General features: G+C 36.3%; 3 protein-coding genes across 7 annotated transcripts; 1 reads left to right on the top strand and 2 right to left on the bottom strand.

The window, feature by feature from the left end:
* Positions 1–4,710: 4,710 nt before the first annotated feature.
* LOC148771841 (uncharacterized) lies at positions 4,711–5,325 on the top strand. Its single transcript, XM_088815253.1, has one exon. It carries the CDS (start codon positions 4,711–4,713, stop codon positions 5,323–5,325), a length of 615 nt encoding a protein of 204 aa, XP_088671379.1.
* A 2,895-nt stretch (positions 5,326–8,220) lies between these two features.
* On the bottom strand, positions 8,221–10,615 carry LOC105971287 (G2/mitotic-specific cyclin C13-1). The gene is made up of 7 exons (XM_012996134.2): positions 10,031–10,615; positions 9,475–9,707; positions 9,227–9,379; positions 9,088–9,121; positions 8,850–8,999; positions 8,632–8,766; positions 8,221–8,512 (listed from the first exon to the last, which is right to left on the bottom strand). Exons 1-7 carry the CDS (start codon positions 10,352–10,354, stop codon positions 8,438–8,440), a joined length of 1,104 nt encoding a protein of 367 aa, XP_012851588.2. The 5' UTR covers positions 10,355–10,615; the 3' UTR covers positions 8,221–8,437.
* A 4,458-nt stretch (positions 10,616–15,073) lies between these two features.
* On the bottom strand, positions 15,074–19,315 carry LOC105971243 (agamous-like MADS-box protein AGL104). 5 transcript variants are annotated; one of them, XM_088815545.1, is made up of 12 exons: positions 19,129–19,315; positions 18,446–18,609; positions 18,278–18,331; positions 18,119–18,134; positions 17,952–18,016; positions 17,773–17,806; positions 17,586–17,647; positions 17,337–17,427; positions 17,173–17,220; positions 16,376–16,518; positions 16,107–16,288; positions 15,074–15,416 (listed from the first exon to the last, which is right to left on the bottom strand). In XM_088815545.1, the coding sequence occupies exons 1-12, from the start codon at positions 19,162–19,164 to the stop codon at positions 15,322–15,324; spliced, it is 990 nt and encodes a 329-aa protein (XP_088671671.1). In that variant the 5' UTR covers positions 19,165–19,315; the 3' UTR covers positions 15,074–15,321. The 5 variants fall into 5 exon arrangements, with proteins under 5 accessions (XP_088671671.1, XP_088671670.1, XP_088671669.1 ...); XM_088815544.1 differs by having other exon boundaries at positions 17,328–17,427; positions 17,773–17,803; positions 19,129–19,314; XM_088815543.1 differs by having other exon boundaries at positions 17,328–17,427; positions 19,129–19,313.
* Positions 19,316–19,923: the final 608 nt, after the last annotated feature.

The raw sequence follows: 19,923 nt of genomic DNA, 5'->3' as shown, positions 1-19,923 counted from the left end.
ATATTGCAGCCTCCTAGGGCCGCCGTCGCTGAGCCCTACCTCAGTGTGTCTTCTAATCTCGTCTATCTCGTTCTAGGGGTTATGGAGGGTCTCACGGAAAACCTTTCAAGTAAGTTTACGTTGACGGCTGATGAGGAGGATGGGATAGTGGTGGCCCCTGCCTCCATGGAAACTCGGATTTCCAGCAAGAGTTATTCCTTGGTGGGTAGAGTCGTCTCGAGTAAAGAAATATCATCCCATACGATCAAGGCAAACTTTCTTCGTCTCCTTCAACCTGTCAAAGGCTGCAACTTTAGTTTCGTTGGTCCAAATAGATTCGTGGTGACCTTCGACCACCACCTGGATCTAAAGCATGCTAAAGAGGGTTGTCCGTGGCTGTTGGATAAGAACGCTCTCATATTTCAAGACTTACTACCAGACTCGGATCCTACGACGATGGAGATTAACCAGATGGCCATCATCGTTCGTCTTCACCAGGTTCCTGTCACTGAGCGATCAATGGTAGTGGCATCACAGATTGGGAATAGGATTGGGGAACTTATGCAGGTGATAAATGAGAAGCAGATCATGTTCGGCCAATTTATGCGTATAAAGGTAAAAATTGATGTTTTGAAGAGTCTGAAACGGGGGATGTACCTACACAGTGGCAGCGGCTCAAAAACATGGGTCTCGTTTACGTATGAGCGGTTACCAAATTTTTGCTTCTTGTGTTGAATTATTGGGCATGGTGACTCAAGATGCCCTCTTCGATATGAGGATAATTTCGTGGAACCCGGCGGTGATCTTCCGTACGAAATTTGGCTTAGGGCAACGACATCTAAAGAAGGGGAAGGCCATCGAATACCACTTCGGCCGTTGCACATAGGAGTCCAAAAAGAGATGAGCGGTGAGCGCTCACCACTAGAGGTGCAAACATTTTTAATTTTTCGGCACAAAAAGAGACAGCTACAACCCCAAATTCCCAGAATGAAGGACATGAAAATGACAGGCTGATGGTGATCGATGAATCAAATCTGGTAACTCATGATATTCGTTTGACCCCTCTTGATAATATGGATGCTACGCCTCGACGACAAATTATTATTTCGTCAAAGAACCGTAAGAAGAAGGCAGATCAAACTATATTACCGGAGGTGGACAGATCGTGCAAAAAATCGTGTTTGCGCCTAAGGGATGAAGAAGATAGCTCAACGGCGGAGACTGCTCAGCAGTCCCGCCGACCCCAATGATTTGCATATTCTGGAATTGTCAAGGGCTCGGGGCTCCCTTGACAATTCATACGCTCGGAGAGATCCTCCGAGAACATAAACCCCACTTGGTGTTTCTCTCGGAAACGAGGGCTTCACCACAAACGATCGAAAAATTGAAAAGGAAGTGGAATATGTTTGGTTTAGCTGTGGACAAAATCGGGCAATCAGGCGGGCTCGCGCTACTCTGGGTTAAAGAAATCAATGTTAAGCTGATTAGTCTCTCATCTAATCATGTTGATGTTGAGGTGATTATTCCTGGCACGAACCATAAAGGCAGAGTGACAGGCTTTTATGGGAACCCTGAAGTCTCACGCCGCTATCTTTCTTGGAACCTCCTTCGTGAGCTTCGGAATGCGAGGAATCTACCGTGGTTAGTTGGAGGAGATTTTAACGAGATCTTGAGCAATCACGAAAAAAGGGTGGTAATAGGAAGCTTCCAAGCCATATTGAAGCTTTTCGGGAGGCTCTGGATTATTGCAACCTCACTGACCTTGGGTTTGATGGCTTCCCATACACTTGGTCGAACAATAGAAAAAACCCATGGACAGTTCGGAGCCGGTTGGATAGATTGTGTGCGAATAATGATTGGCTAGATTTGTTTCCCAATTCCAGAGTTCACCATCTTGCTTTTCAAGGTTCCGATCACTGTCCACTTAGACTTGCTATAGAAGAACAAGCTACTCAACATGTGCAGAAGCGGAAACGTCCCTTTCGATTTGAGGCTATGTGGCTTAGAAGGGAGGAATGCGAGGATATTGTGAGACTCAACTGGGAAAATCATAGTGGGTTGAATCCGATCAATGATCTCTTATCCAAAAAAGATAGTTGTCGTCTTGCATTGATTAATTGGGAAAGGTCCATTGGGGGTCTGCCAGGGAGGTCCATTAAGATTATTCAGGCGAGGCTTCAACAACTATACATTGGAACTCAATCAGAATCTTCTGCCAGGGAAATCCGAAAGCTTAAGGAGGAGCTGGAAAAATTGTACGAAGACAACGACACCTACTGGAGACAGAGGAGCAAGGTTCAGTGGATCAAGGAAGGTGACCGGAACACAAATTTTTTTCATGCCAAGGCTACCACTCGTAAACGTAACAATCAAGTCCATAGGGTAAATGATAGGTTTGGAGTTAGGAAGGACAAGAATGAAGACATCGAACTGATCATTTCCGAATATTATCATCAGCTGTTCAAATCTTCGAACCCAAGGAAAGAAGAGATAGACGAGATTATGGAGCACATTGGCGCTAGGTTATCCAACGCGGCTGCCCAAAGCCTTTCCCTGCCCTTCACGGCCAGTGAGATAACAAAAGTTATTTCTCAAATGGCCCCACTTAAATCTCCCGGCCCCGATGGCCTACCCGTTGCTTTCTTTTCTAAATATTGGCATATTTTAGGAACTGATGTAACTTCTTGCGTCCTTGAGTTTCTTAATAATAAAAATCTTCCCCATGTTTTAAATTCCACATTCATAGTTCTCATTCCAAAAGTTAGTCACCCGGAAAAAAATGACTGATTATCGTCCAATAAGCCTGTGTAATGTCATCTACAAATTTGGGTCCAAGATCCTTGTTAATCGTCTCAAATCCATTCTACAGGATCTGATATCCCCTACTCAATCTGCCTTTGTCACCAAACGTCTTATTTCTGATAATGTCCTTGTTGCGTATGAAGTTAACCACTTTATTAAGACAAACACCAAACATAGGACTAATTTTATGGCAATTAAGCTTGACATTAGTAAAGCATACGGTCGGATTGAGTGGATTTTTCTTCAAAAAGTTCTTTGTCGTTTTGGCATTCCTTCTTCTTTTATTGATCTCGTTATGATGTGTGTTTCGACTGTCTCTTACTCTTTTCTGTTCAATGGCTCACTGTTTGGTTCCTTGTGCCCATCGAGAGGACTTCGCCAAGGCGATCCCCTTTCCTCATATCTATTCATTTGTTGTGCAGAAGCATTTATTGCAATGATTAAAAAAGCAACTGAGCATGGCGAATTAAAAGGTGTACAGGTTGCGCCATCGGCCCCGGTTATTTCCAATCTCTGTTTTGCCGATGATATTCTTATTTTCTGCCAAGCAACGGAGGCGAATGCTACCACTCTTCAAACCATTTTGAATAAATACGCAAGAACTTATGGGCAAGTGATCAATTTTGAAAAATCAACGATGACTTTCTGCCCAACGACTACACAGGAGAGACTAGACGCAATTCAGCAAATCTTGGGGTTTCAAATTGTTGATCGACACGAAAAGTATTTGGGTATGCCCTCTAACATGGGCCGATCGAGGAAAGATATTTTTGCTTTTCTCCGGGATAGGATCTGGTCCAAAATCAAAGGATGGGGCGAGAAGCAACTTTCACAAGCCGGGAAAGAGGTTTTAATCAAGGCAGTCTTGCAAGCGATCCCATCATATATTATGAGTTGTTTCTTGCTTCCGGATAGTATCCTCAAGGAAATGGAAACAGCTATCAGAAGGTACTGGTGGGGTGATGGTGAGAACCGAAAAATTCACTGGTTGGCGTGGAACCAACTATGCAAATCAAAGGCCGACGGAGGATTAGGTTTTCGGGACATGAAATGGTTCAATATTGCGTTGCTGGCCAAGCAAGTCTGGAGGATCTTGACTCAGCCCCATCTTCTGCTCTCTAAGATTTTGAAAGCTCGCTATTTTCCCCGTTGCGATGTGCTTACGGCTGATATTGGGAGGCGCCCATCGACGACATGGCGGAGCATATGGATGGCTCGAGATTATTTACGGCTGGGAATTAGAAGGAGGATTGGTAATGGGCAATCTACTTCTATTTGGGCGGATCCATGGCTCTCCGACGATGGCGCTTTTCAAGTTTTTACAAAAAGACCGATTTATTCCTCCTTTCCGAACACAGTTTCAGACATGATAGATGCCAATACAGGTTCATGGAATATTGCGGCTTTAGAAGAATGGTTATGACCAATCGACTAGGACATAATATTAGCGGTTCCGATCGGAGGTTCGACGACATAGGATAGATGGATATGGCATTATACTACACATGGCAAGTTTACCGTTCATTCATGCTATCACACTTTGCTCTCTAGATGTCAAACAATTACTGGCGGGCGACCCCCCACTGGGGAATCGACTAGCGGGGTAACTACGATTAATTGGAAACTTTGTGGAATCTTCCTATCCCTCCTAAGATTCGCATCTTTATTTGGAGAGCCTGCTCTAATATTTTACCAACGAGAGCGGAGTTATATCGGAGGAAAATAGTGGCAGACCCTTTATGTCGACGATGCGGTTATGTGTCGGAGACCTTTCTCCATATTATTAAATGCTGCCACGAATCGTAAGAGATATGGCGTTCACCTGTGTTTTGTAAGGTTGCTGGTAACCCACCTCTGTCCACCTGGGTTTGGATGACGCAGCTGCAACAAAGTTTAGATCCCAATACTTTTCACCTAGCAATTGTTATCATGTGGAAATTGTGGGATAATTGGAACAAAGTAATGCATGGCGAGGAGGGGAGCCCAACGTCAGAAGTAATAAGCTGGTGTTTTAATTATCTGAATACTTATAAGGCAGCCCAAATCCGAGTCACTCATAGCAAGGAGAATATGCACCCAGCCGTCTGGAAACCACCGGAGCACGGAGAGATTAAAATCAACTTTAATGTCGCATTTCCCAAGGAGAAAGATTACTATGTTCTGGCAAATGTCGCTCGTGATTGGCAAGGAAAATGCCTTTGGTGGCATGCCAAAACAGTTCAAGGACGACCCAAGGTTGTCGAAGGAGAAGCCCATGCGGCACTTCATGCAATTTCAAAGGCGCATGAACTTGGCTCATCGGATGTGACTCTAGAAGGAGATAACCTTCAAATTATGACGGCACTACGGGAACGTAATGCCTGCGAAGCATCGTTTGGAGCCATCATTGATGAATGTTTACGTATTTCTAGTCTTTTTAATTTATGCAATTTTGCTTTTGTCAAGCGTTCGGGAAATCTTCTTGCCCACGCTATTGCTACCACTTCTGATCTTGGTTGTATTGGCGGTAATGTTCTGCCTTTGAACTTGGCTCATATTGCCTAATAAATTTTCAGTTATTCCTAAAAAAAAAAAACCATATTTGGATTCTTGTGTTTAATCCTATTAATTGCTCATTAGCCGATTGGAAATGGTTGTTTAGGGAAACAAAATGAAGTAAATTCTATTTGTTATATACCTAGGCTTGTATCTAAGAGTTTTACCCAAAAGGAGGGCGTTAACTATACTGAAATTTTTGGGCTCCTATAGTTAACTTCGCCATCGTTAGCATTATACTTGCAGTAGTTGCGCATTATAATTGGAAAATGAAGCAAATGAATGTTAAATTTTTTTTCTTGCATGTTGAATTAAAAGTGAGGATGTATATGAAACAACCTAAGGGCTTTGTAGATCCTAATAAAAGTGAACATGCATGTTCGCTTAAAAAGTCTTTATATGGCTTGAAACAATCTCATAGGCAATTAAATAAGAAATTTGACTCTTGTATGTTTTTTTTGAAATTTGAAAGAAGTGCATATGATCCATGCATTTACTTTAAGGATAATTTGTTTGTTCTTATATTTATATTGATTTATGTCGATGATATGCTCTTAACTAGTCATTGCATGAAATCAATTGATTATATTAAAAAATGTCTAAGTGAACAATTAATTTGATGTACTTAGGAAATACCAAGAAAATTCTTGGAATTAATATCGATAGGAACCGAGATGATCACACCTTATTTCTGAATCAAATTTCACATGTTGAAAAGATTTCGGAAAACAAATTCTACGAATACTCCCAAGTCTGCTTATGTGCCTTTAGTTGGTCATTTCTTGTTAAGTAATACTTAGTCGCCTAAGACCGAATCTGTAATGAAATCTATATTAGTTCCTTACTCAAATGCAATTGGACCAGTGATATGTATCTTATGGTTTAGCTCGATATTGCAATTGCAATTAGTTTTTTGAGTAGATATATGTTGTTGGGTTATTTTAATAAAAATATTATATTTTATTATAAAATATAATAATGACTTTGACCACTTTTATGAGGGTCATTAGACCACTATTTTGAAACTTTCAAAGTCATTATTCTCCTACATAAAACACCATAAATTCTATATTCAATTGAGGTTTTATGGGGCCATATTATATATTATATAAATGGGGTATTGTGGCTTTGCATGAAAAAGGGAGAGTGAAGAGAAAAAGAAACACTTTTCTTCTATACTATATACATATATTTAGAGCTCTTGTTGTGTGTCGGGTGTAAGCTTCTACTTCACTCGAACGTGCAATTTCGGTGAAGTTACAGCGGAGAGATAGGCTGGGTTGTTGTATCCCATAGGCGACACGATCGGAACTTTTTTGCACCTCATTAGAGAAGGGGTCGTGAAATTCGTCTTAAGAAAGCGACCTAGTCCGCGCCTCACCTTGCCTATCTCCATATTATCGTGGTTTTTATTGCAGCAACTTGTTACCTATAAAATTGGAGAACAAATGGAGTCCAAGCCTCAATCCACATGTTTCGTGATCAATCGTCAAATTGCAGCCGTGGTTCCAACATATGTCAACTCCTGGTATGCTACATTGGGAAGCGCTTGAATGGCTTCTTCGTTATTTGAAAGGGTCTTTGAACTTAAGATTATTTTTTCAAATCTAGTGAGGGTCTTCAAGTAATTCGATATATGGATTATAAATATGCTAATGATAGGGACAATAGAAAATCAACTACTTCATATATTTTCACTATGTGTGGCTCGTGTATTGATTGAAAATCTCTCTTCATATGCTGGACTTTGGGCCCAAATGCTTTTACTATAACCAACCAAGCTCACTACTCCTTTTGTAGCCCACTCTCATGGAGTCAGCCTAATAATCATTTTTCCGCCGAACCATCAATATTCAACTTATACTCTCCCCAGATTCGGAAAATCCCATTTATACCAACAATCTCTGTTGACAGCAACACTCACCAAGCTAATTCCTTCCGCCTCAAGTTGAAATCGTTGAAATTTAGTACAATGTTGCGTGGGAACAAAACTAAGAGCCAAGGTTTGCATGTGGTAATGTACTCTATGAATAATATCCGACTTATCATCTTGCCCTCCTCATATATCACTTAACATCGACCGATCCAGATTTCTCAAATGATGTGGCCCACCACACTAATCCGAGCCGCATCATAATACGATCGTCTCTGGGTTTGAGGTATCAAACCCATAATGCATGCTTTACGGAGTGAAAAGACTAATCTAATGTGAACATCTTCCCAAAATGTCACCAAACCTCACGAGCAATATCTGATTTGAGGAAAAAATGGATCAAATCTTCCCCGAGACTATGGGTTTTGGCGGCAAGCACATCTAGAAGCCATAGGTATTCTCCGAGAAATGATTCTCTGATCCATTGCCAGTGGCGAGGGTGGTATGAAAGATAATAGGGGTTCAGAAACAGTGCCCCCGAATTGTTTTAGGAATATTAACATAAAATAAAATAAGTGAATACGTATTTGCGTTAACAAGAATTCTCTGGTTTAAACAAGTATTTACATAAAATTTAGTTTTTCTATAAAAAAGAATACAAAACTTTAACTGCAAATAATCAATCATCAACAAGCTAATGATACCACCGAAGATGTGCTAAATATATTTTAGAAAACAAAAATTATAGAGAAAAAGGTGATTAAAAGTTATAATATTAATGGAAGTAATTGCAAAGAAACTTATCTTCAAACAAAATACAAATTAATGAGTTTGTACTCTAGGGATTTCATATTTGTACCCAAAAATTTGCTAGGTGAAAGAAAATATTGTCCTTGTTCACTTAAAGTACGTGCCTTCAAATAATTAACGTTGTATATATCGAAACTTCTTCGTTAATTTTAGTTTTTGAGCTAATTGAGATTTATGTACACTGAAATGAGTGAGCATTCAACATATCCAGAGGACCAATATTAGAGCTTTGAGACCAAAATTGCCAACATATATCAAAGGCACAACCGAAAACGAATACGAATACAATAAAAATACGAGAAAAAAAATACAAAATATAAAAAAATTACTGTCTGTGTTAGTAATGAGTAATGACTAATGAATGCAATGGGCAGAGGGCACTAATCTAACTTGACATCATCATTATATACATCTTCGTCACAACTTCAAAATGTCGAATTATTCATCTTTGATCCCATCGAAAACGGAACGCAGTACTTCCGAAGGCAAAGAAAGTGCGGCCACAGATTTGAACTGTTCGAAAAACGAACCAATGCTTTAGTTACACAATCATCAACCACTATAAAATTCATCGCATAGACCAAAAAAGAAAAAAATAGAAAATCAAGGACGAGATTTAAATTAATACAAACCTTTAGCTGCTTGTATTTGTCTCTCACAGCAACCAAAGATGGGGATATTTTTTTCGTTTGCAAGCCGTGAAGAATTCCGACACATTCTTTAAGTTCCGAAGCTTTGTATCCCGTACAACGTTGTAGAGCTTCGTTCTGCAGGCGAGTCGCAAATTCGTTTAGGTACGATAAAAAATAAAGCGGGTTAATTGGATTTCAAAATATTGTCTAGTTCGTACCCATGGATTTAGCTTAGGATTGAGCGTAAATCTTGAGAGAAATACGACCGATGCAGCCACTAACGAAGGCAAGAATTTCACGCAGTTGTAATTTAGCAAGCTTAGCTCTGCTAAGTAATAACCCAAGAACTCAAACTGCAAATCGGGACTCTGTAAGAAGACGAAATATACATATATTAGAATTACATCATTTTTCAATTTTCGACAAAAAAAATCGAAAATAATTTTGTAAGCCCACCTCATAATCTTCTTGAATAGTTCTGGTGAATCTTCTGCCAAAATTCAAAAAAAAAAAAATGAAAACATTTTTTCAGCCACATTGAAAAAAGAATCCAATAAATCGAAAATAAAATAAAAATATTAATTTCGATTTTTACCTAAGAAATGTCTTCACCGTAGGATTTCCGATCTCAAAATTTAACGATTTGAGCACGTCGGCTTCCATTTTCAGTACATCGTCCTTCGTATACGTGTTATCGGTGATGTAACAAAAATCCTCCACGTGCGGCGGACTAATCTCCTCGTATTTCCTGTAAAAAAGTAAAAAATCAGCAAAGTAAAAAAAAATGCAACATGTTTGGTTAAACGGAAGAGATTCAGGGGGGCGATGACGTGGCGCGCTTACGAGGCAATGAGCATTGAAGAAACACCAAGAAGCTGGAGGTTTTTCAGAACAACAGTGTTTGTAGACAAGAATCGATCGATGTAAGAAACGGTTAGGTATAACGTATCCGATAAAAGCTTGTACTGCTCCGCGACTTCGACTAACCAATCGATCAAGATCCCTCTCATGTTCGGTGTCATCACTTTTTGTATTTTTTCCAAGTAATTCGACAGTGGCCTTCTCTTTGCCTCCATCTGCAATTTAAAAATTAAATTAAACCCCCAAATTAATTATGATTTGGAATTAAAATTTCAATTTCAATTCAGGATAGAACTACATTTAGACTGAGAAAACATTAAAATTAGATCTTCACAAATTAAGAGAGAGAGAGAGAGAGAGAGAGAGAGAGAGAGAGAGAGAGAGAGAGAGAGAGAGAGAGAGAGAGAGAGAGAGAGAGAGAGAGAGAGAGAGAGAGAGAGAGAGAGAGAGAGAGAGAGAGAGAGAGAGAGAGAGAGAGAGAGAGAGAGAGAGAGAGAGAGAGAGAGAGAGAGGAAGAGAACCCAATTGAATATCTCACCTCCATATTACGAAGATAATCATAAATATCAGAAACATAGGCTTCGCACATCTGTGGGTCATCTCGTTCGCCATTAACGTCAATTCCAGAAGCATTTCGCTCCTTCAAACTCTTCGTCACCTTCACACGAATCTCTTTCCTTTTCTTCTCTTTCGCCTTTGGGTAATTATTCTGATTTTTACCATCCAGACCGGACAAAATGTTTTGGATCTCGCCCAAAACCACTCGCTTCTTCTTGTTCTCCTGCGGTTGCATTGCCTCTCCGGCAGCTCTCTTCCTCGCCGCCAAGCGCGTGACTCTCACGCAGTTTCCTTGGTCGGCCATTGCAAACAACTGTTAAATGGAGGAAACTGAAACCAAAAAAAAAATTATAGGAAGGTAGATCGATCGAATTTGTTTGTTGTGAGTGTGAGAGAAAGGGTTTGAGTGTGTGTGTTTATAAGGTTGATATGAAATAAGGGTTTCGAATTTCGACCGCCATTGTAATAGTATTTGAAATTTTTTGAGGTGGGAGGGATGTTTTTTTTTTTGGAAAAAACTTTGAAACAAATACTGAAAAAGGCTTTTGACTTTGATTTCATTTTTGTTGTTTAATTTCAATTTTTGGGAGTGCCCGCCGAGAGTAGAAACTAATTGGGATGTGAATTTTTTATTTTTTATTTCTTTTCTTTAATTACAACCGCCCCTTAGATAATGTTTTTTTACGAAAAAACCCCTTATATTTCCATAATTACATTCACTCACCACAGTTTGTAGATTTCTTGCATTAACACCCTTTCGTAAGGAGGTGGATGTAAGAAATTTACAAACTTTAGGGGATTTGATGTAATTTTTAAACGAAAGGGAGTTTTGTAATTAAACTTTATATCAGGGAGATGGTTGTAATTTACTCTATTTTCTTTGTCTTTGAATTGGAAAATGATAACATTTATTGGAATTTGGGCGGGAGATTAGTTTTGGTTACCCGGTCATGGGGATACTAGTTACATTCTAAAACTTAATTAAGGATTTCTTGTTATTGTAATCTACAACGAATATATAACAAATAAAATAATTATATTTCTATTTTAAGAATTATAATTTTCTCATAAAAAAATTATATTTCTATAAGATACCTTTTCTTCATCCAATAGGTAAGAACCGCCGTTGCCTTAATAAATTTTCTTATAAGAGTTTAAGAATTCTTTAAAAAGAAAAACGATTCTGCTATTTTCATCTTTAAAATATCTAAATTAAATATATTTCTTAATTTATGATATTTTTTTATCTTTTACTTATATTTTGTATAAATTCATAAATTGTCCATCACTAGGGGTGGAAATCTGACGGATCGGATCGGATTTGGGTGTTTCGGAAAATTTCCGATTTTTTTCGGAAGGCTAAAATGCCTTCCGATTCCGATTCCGATTTTTTCGGAATTCAAGAATCGATTCCGATTCCGATTTTTTCGGAAATTTCGGAAAATCGGATTTTTTCGGAATCCTTCATTTTCGGATTTTTCGGAATTTCCGGATTTAAAAAAGAAAAAAAATGAAAACAAAATAAAGGGCAGCGGGGCTGGTGCTCGTCGAGAGAACGAGAGCGGCGTGGCTGGAGCTCGATGGAGAGAACGAGGGCGGCGGGGCTGGTGCTCAGCGGAGAGAACGAGGGCGGCGGGGCTGGTGCTCGGCGGAGAGAACGAGGGCGGTGGGGCTGGTTTTCGGTGGAGAGAAAGAGGGCGGCGCTGCCGGTTCAAAAGGTGGAGAGAATAACGAGGGCAGCGCAGCGCTGGTGCTCGATGGAGAGGAAGAGGGCGGCGCTGGTGCTGGCGGAGAGAAGAGGAGGCGCGGGTGGTGGTTGACGGAGAATTGAGGGTGGTGTTGGTGGGAGAAAAGCAAAAGGCAGAGAGAAGATAGTGGGGAGCGGCGTGAGGACTGGGGTGAGAATGAGAGAGTAACTTCAATTAGGGTTAGAATTTACATTTTAATTGTTTAGAAAATAAAGTAATAAATAATAATATATTTGTCCACTTTACTTGTTACTGTGTGTGAATATATATATTATAATAATAATCGGAAATATTTGGAAATATTCGGAAATAATCGGAAATAATTGGAAATAATTTCGGATCGGAATTCGGAAATTCCGAAATTCTGTTATGTATTTCCGATTCCGATCCGATTTTTTTCGGAAATTTCGGAATTCGGAATTTCGGAATTCGAAATTGAAAAAATCCTTCCAAAATCGGAATTTTTCGGATCGGATTCGGCGGAAATCGGAAATTTTGTTCCGATTTCCACCCCTATCCATCACCAAACTATTTTTTACAAAAAAACTCTACCATTTTTCACAAGAATCTTGACCACATAATCACACGGTCACATCCTATGCACCTTAAGTGAACAATACATTCGTCTAAGAAAACACCGGAAGGTAAAAAAGAGCAGAAATTTACGTTTTTTAAGAAATAAATTAAGATCGCTTGTATTGAAAAAAAAAAAGAGATATTTTTGATATTATTGTTTTCTGCGGATTAAAATTTAGAAAAAGGAGTTACTTTTCATTAAGTACAATCTGCCCAGAAACTAATTCAAATTTGATGATTATTATTTATTAGAAACTTGTTTTATCCTCCTTTTAGGCTTCAGTGCAAAATAAAATAAAAAATTAATAACTTAATATGAGGAGGGTTAAGCAAATATGGGGTATTAGAAATTTGAAGGGTATTTATGATATTTTATGTGAATTTGGCGGTAAATTAAGATAATTTGGAGGTGAAATTGCACCACCAAGACTTAATTACGGGTGAGCAAAAAAACCGAAAAACCGAACCAAAAAATCAAGCCGTTTCAAACCGTATCGAATAGTAAACCGCATGTACGGTTTTTCATTTTTGAAATACCGAATTATCCGGTTCGGTATGGTGGAAAGGTAAATAACCGAACCGAAAAACCGAACCGAACCGAAACTATAAAATGACTTCATTTTATAAATATATGTATTATTTTACCCTATTTTTTATTTTCTATCTTTCAATTACTTGTCTCATTCTAAGCGTTCGTTCATAAATTGAGACATTGTATTTTATTTATTTAGTAATTAAAAATTTACTTGAGTTCATGGTTTTAATTATGTGGTAGATGAAAGTAAGGAAAATAATGAAGCATAATACATCATCTAAATTACGTTAAGTCCTATGGGATTAAAGATTTTATATTTTCATTGCATTAGTAAGTTGTGAAAGTACGTAATTGTAATTGTATTCTTTTGTTTGTACAACTTGAATATATAGTTACTCTTGAATCGAAAAATAACCGAAACCGAACTGAAAAAAACCGAAACCAAATCGAAATCGAAAGAAACCGAACAGATAAAAAACCGACATACACGTTTTAATGTTACAAAAACCGATATATTCGGTTCATGTTCGGTTTTAGCCAAAAAAATCAATTGAACCGAGTCGTGCACACCCCTAGACTTAATCATTCCTTCTATGAGTGAAAAGTAGAATAAATATTCTGAATTATGGCGATATCGATCCAAAAGATTTCGGTTCTGGAACAATGCTTATTTTTCATTCCGAGATCTAATACATATTAGATTTCAATTTCCGGCCCAAATTTTAATTTCCAAAAATTCCGACTTTTTCTTCCCCTGAAAGTTATTATAAAGTATAAATATTATTATGCATTTTGTATTATAGGTGACGAAAAAATTAGAATTTTCGAATTACGACGATTACGATCTGAAAATTTCCGACTTTGAGACAAGTTTTTTTCATTCCAAATTTGCATTATGATTTGCATTTTTCATTCTTGTTTCCATTTTTCCTCAATTTTTCGAACAAATTTGGAATTATTCTTTTGCTACTGAAAATGGATTTTCATCAAATTTGGAATATGACGGTGAAAAAGTTAGCTGGGAGTGTTTAAAAAAGCGTCGACAATACACCTTTATATGACGGTTTTATAGCGCCAACAATATTTTGAAAAGCGTCATAAATACGTGTTTATACGACGGTTCTAAAACCGTCGGGTAAACAAAGGGTCGTATAAAATGCGTTCGTTATCGCATCTTTTGTATCTTGCCATTGTTGAAATTGAAAAAATGCGTTAGTTATCGCATACGAATCAACCGAAAGGTCAAGTAAAATTTAATAGTGCATGTTTTTCTTTTAAAAATTGAACTTATAATTGGCCTACAATTGAAATTCAAAGGGTATAAAATCGTTGATCTTATACTATCCTTCCAACCCCCAATACCACTCAGGCGATGCCTTAGCGGTTAACATTGCAATCATCTAGACTAAAATTGTTAGACCTTCTAATGAAGAATCGTTAGCACAAAACTGCGCTGCAATAAATTGGGCGTGGGCAGAGATCCATGACCGTTTTAGACGCAAGTGGAGAGGGAGCAAAGACCATTCTAAGCACGGGCGGAGAAGATCCACGCCTGCTTTGGGCGCGAGTTAAATAAGAGCAACAGCCGATTTAAACATGGGACAATGTCCGTTAAAATTATGCAAAACCCTCTCAAAATGTCTTTAATTTAACTCATTTAATATGGGTTGAAAAGCTAACTCAAAAGACTACGACTTTGATGAGTTATTTTTCTTTCCAAAATCGAATTATAAGATAGGCAAAATCATGAAATGACCTTATTATTGTGTTTGTTTAGTCATGACTCATGCACAACTTTCTCACCCAACATTCAATCTAACTGATTAAAATTTTATTAAAAAAATTAACTCAAAAGACTATAAATGTGATGTTTTAAATGTTCCCAAATTCAAACTATTAGGTCAAAATTACATTTCAAGTTGGCTCATTATGCATGCTAATTATTAATATAGCACGGCAACTATTACTTTTTCGAAAAGAAAAAAAAAACCTTTTTGTACCTACGGTTCATCATAATCGAAAAAACAAACATACATCTATTGATATTTATTAACAAAAGGGGAGACAAAAGTACATTGATGATTCTCTTTAATAAGAGCATTTGAATTAATTTTAAAGAGAAGTGATAAAGGGAGAGGTTTAATAGAGAGAAAGAAAAATGATATTGTGAACGGTACCAATAAAATTGAAACGATGTAGTGAAGTAAAACTACATACCAATAAAAGATAAAATTTGAAACTAGCCCAAATTAACAATAAGAGCAGAAGTACATCTTAACTGAATATTATAAAGCAATTTCTTATACATTATAAAGTATTCACTATAAGAAAGCCGATTTTAAACTAGATAGATAGATCGATATCCAGGAACTTCGTAAATTATTGCAATCTACCCAAATAATGTGGAAAATATCAAATATGATCTTGATTCACAGGTGTAAGCTGGGAGAGAAATAGTTCAAGAAGCGCCCGTTCTCTCGGTTGCGACGTCGGAAAAGGGTCATTTCCTGTCAATATTCCAAATGGAAAGATTTTAAGTATGCCTCATATCGAAGCTCAATTTTCAAACGATGCACAATATATTTTTCCATCTTGATTAATTAGATATGTATATCGTAAAAATTAAAATTATGAAACTCAAAACGAAATGCGGGATTTCATTTTCGGAGTTGAATTAGTATCGAAAGGAATAAAGAATCCATGCCGACACAATATATCTATAGACAGTTTTGTAGAACCTACACCTGATGAAATACACCATTGATCTACACATAGTAACACACACACCCATGTGTATGTGTGTTTGGTGACACCTATGTGTATGTATGCTTTGTGCGTAGTTATTTATGTAGATCAGACGGACAGTATCTATCATCAACGAACATAATAGTTTTATGAGTTCATACATTTAAAACCCATGTGTTATGTAGAATTGCTAAAAAGGTCCTCGCGTATCCATTATTAGCAAACACCCCCTCTATGATGTTATTTTCTTTTGGCATACAGTCACCTAATTAATGACGAGACTCTAAGGGGCGTTTGCTAATGTTAATAAAACGAGGAGTCCTTTATTTAGTAATTAGAGTAAACACAGGGGGTGCTGAATGCAATAAACTCTACTAATTTTTATCTTAGGATCAATAACAATTATGATCATATATAATATAGTTTCATGATCGGCTAATTAAGTGAGAAACCTGTAGGATATAATTCGGCCCACGGAGAAAGATTAACATCGATGGCCTGCCCGAATTCGGGCCTCTGTGCATCATCCTCCATGCTTCGGGCCGGGCTCAAATGATTGTAAACGTGCATCGTAGGTGCATGGACTAGCGTTAGTGATGACGGCATCATATTATCCATCCGTTGATTCTGATCCCTGCATATAAATCATTTGTCAAAGTCGAATAAATATATATGGTGTTCATTTTTTTTAGTTAAATAAATAAATAAATATAAATCGAACCTCATAGGAAGAAGGCCATTCGAATCCAAGAAGTTGAGGATTTGAACTTGTGGATCTCTCTGTGGGAGCCAATCCAATAAGCTGTCTTGATTACTTGTCCCCAAAACATTTATATCTCTACTTTCGGTCGCTAGATTCATCACCTTTACACACACACAAATATATATCTCCAATCAGCGGCGTAACGAATCAAAAGGCGAAAAACCAATTTTTTTTAATTACTTTTTGACATGATATATATTTTATAAATATGTGTTTTTCCCCCCAATTTTTTTTTCTTCTCTATTCTTTTATGTGAATTTACTTATCTTAGCAACTTTTTATGAATAACTCTAAAAAAAATCAGGGCGTTGCCCCTGAACCCCTGAAAAATTTAACCTACAGCCAGGGGCGGACCCATATGTAGGCTTGGGGGGCCCCGCACCTGTAGAATTATTTATTATTATTATTATTATTATTATTATTATTATTTTATTTTGGTGTTTATCTATTCATTTATAGACTTTTACACACCCAAGATTTAAATTTTAGTACATTTTAGCCCATGAAAAATATTTTTTTTCTTCTCTTAATTCACACCCATATATTAGTCCCCCACCAAAAAGCCCCTAGGTCCGCCCTGCCTACAGCTACATGTATTATTTCCAAAAAAAAATCCACCCCCCTTACAATATGGTCTGGATCCGCCCCCGTCTCCAATGTTACTAATTAACTACGATTTCCACATATATATCGATTATTACACGAAACTCGGCAACAAGATATTCTTTTTTTCTTTCTGAAATTTAGCAAAGAACCTGTGATGTTTGTGCAACTGGGGATGTATACTGGTCCTGAAGAACATGCTGTTGAATTTAAAAAAAAAAAAAACAAGATTATTAGCCATAGGAAATTAAATTAATAAATAGGTTACTTGTAATATAATATATATATAAAACAAAAGTTTACTTGCCTTGCGTACCCTGATTTGCTTCAGGTTTTCTTCAAGAACTTGTTCCCTGTAATCAGCCTCACAGAATGTGGTGATTTCCGATGGATCGCCTTCGTAAATCCTGTACATAATAGCAAAAATGAAATAAAATAATAATAAATAACATAAAATAAAATAAATTGTAGTTTCTTTTTTTTTTAAAAGATAATTAGTACAGGGCAACTCAGAAAAATTGGATGACAGGGTACAAGATTTATTTGCTCTATATTAATTAAGTACCTTAGCCTTTTCTCCATGTCTTCAATTTGGCACTTGCATTTGTGTAACTCTTGTTGCATTTCCTGTATTTAATTTCATCATCCGTCACATAATTTAATCTCTCTAAATCGAAAAAAATAAAAAAATAATAATAAAAAATAAAATAAAATTAAACATAAGAAGATGATCAATATATATTGCAACAAACCTCAACTTGAGAATCAATCATGCTAGCTGGGCTGCTGCATATATATATTCCATGGCAACAAGAAAACAATCGTAAAAACGAAAATTAATTCGATTGTGTTATCATATATACATATATGAATTATCAAATATTAAAAAAAATTGAAAAATAAAAAATAAAAATGGATATGATCTTTGTACCTTGTAGCTGCTTGATAAGTTGGATTTGCTTCAGATTTCAACTTTCCAAGAGCCCTTTGTAGATACTACAATTTTATAATATATATACTTCAATTAATTCAATTTTATAATATATTTACAATATTAAAATTAAAGACAAAAATCAACAAAGTATTATTTATTATTACCTCTTGATTTTGTAGCCTGTTATTGTAAGAGTAATTTGCGTCAAGAGATATATACACATATCAACACAAAATTAATTAGATAAAACAAGTTAAAATTACAAACAAAATATATAATAAGAATATTCATTGGTTAATTAGTATTTAATATTTATTAATTACCTTCCTCTTTCATGTTCGGGAAGATTGACATATCGTGCCATGATTTCTTCGATGCTACAACAAAACAAATTAACAAAACATTAAAAAAAAATTTAAAAAAAAAAAAAAAATTACCAAGAAATTAGAGTAGAGAGAGAAAGAGGAGAGATGAAAGAGGAGAGAGAAAACCTGCTATTGCCAGAGAAGATGCTAACTCTGCCAGAAGGGGAAAACATGAGAAGGGCAACATCAACATCACAAAGCACAGAGAGTTCATAAGCTTTCTTGATAAGCCCATTTCTTCTCTTTGAAAAAGTCACCTGCCTATTTGTTGTGTTCTCTATTTTCTTTATCTGTAATTTCACTCTCCCCATTCTTTTTCTTTTTTTCGGAAATTACGATGATAAATATATATGTATTTATGTAATTAAGTATATATGTAAGAACTAAGAACACACAATTATAACAAAGGATCGTCAAGTATATTCAGTGTCTGTCTGTCTGTCTTTCTGATACCAAGAATAACATGTATGTATATATATACATAATATATATATATATATATATATATATATATATATATATATATATATATATATATGTATGTATATATGTAAGAGAAATTACTGGTTTCGTGGAAACATTTATTATTAGTAGAGAAATATATTAATTAAAAAAGAAAAGAAAATAAAGGGGTTGAGAAGATCAGGTAGCAAAGGTATTTTGGCAGTGTCAGGCAAATGTGCAGAAAGGTGACGAGAGAGAGAAAAAAATAGTGATGGCGGTGTGTGTGTGTGTGTGTATGTATATATCGGTGATACACATACAAGTTGGTTGGGAAAAAATTGAAGAAGCAATATTAAGACACGTACCAAAGCGGCTGTTAATATTGTCCTGCTTAATTTCATTCATCGTCATCGTGTTTTGGTTTTCTGGTGCGCTGTTTTCGTGGTAATCAGTGCGCTTTCTCTCTCTTTTTCCATTTTTTTTAATTTTTTTTTTTTTATTTTAATTGAGTTGATCTTTCGGAAAATCAAAATCCTAGTTTTTGGTGTGTGATATTTTGATTTTATGGATAAAATATTGTATATATAATTTATTTTTTAATATATTTGATAGTTTTTTGCGCAAGTCGTAAATCCGCGGGTTGTAACGTAATCCATTCTCATCCCATCGAACTACGATTCTTGATTTTAAGGAGTCAAATTTGTGAGTTTTCAACAGATTTTAGAACCCAACTTTCACCACTGAAGAGTTGTTATTTATTTTATTTTTTTAATAATTTCTAAGTTTTACGAGAAACTATTTATAAATTAAAATGAATGGCCGAACATAAAATCTGAAATTGAAACTAACGTGAATAACGTCGATGATAAATGTCGTGAGTAAATTAAAATTAATACAAATTCTAACCAGAATCAATTGAAGAGTAACTCAATTCAAAGCTTATAAGACAAGAATAAAAAAAAAATAGATAACTATATGATAGAATTTATTTCGTAGAGAGAATTTTGAAAGTAAGTAAGAAGAATCACCATACATGACGGGAACACAAAATCACAAACTCACACACTCAATAACACACGATAATTGCAATGCGAAATCAAAAGGATAGTGATATCAAATCCAGCATTAAATAACAAAGACTACAGACTTTGCCAAACTTC

The sequence above is a fragment of the Erythranthe guttata genome, chromosome 3 (genome assembly GCF_056151865.1).
Source record: "Erythranthe guttata isolate IM_541 chromosome 3, IM_541, whole genome shotgun sequence".
Taxonomy (NCBI): Eukaryota; Viridiplantae; Streptophyta; class Magnoliopsida; order Lamiales; family Phrymaceae; genus Erythranthe; species Erythranthe guttata.
Note: the sequence above shows the minus strand (reverse complement) of the source record. Positions and strands in the feature narration are given on the sequence as shown.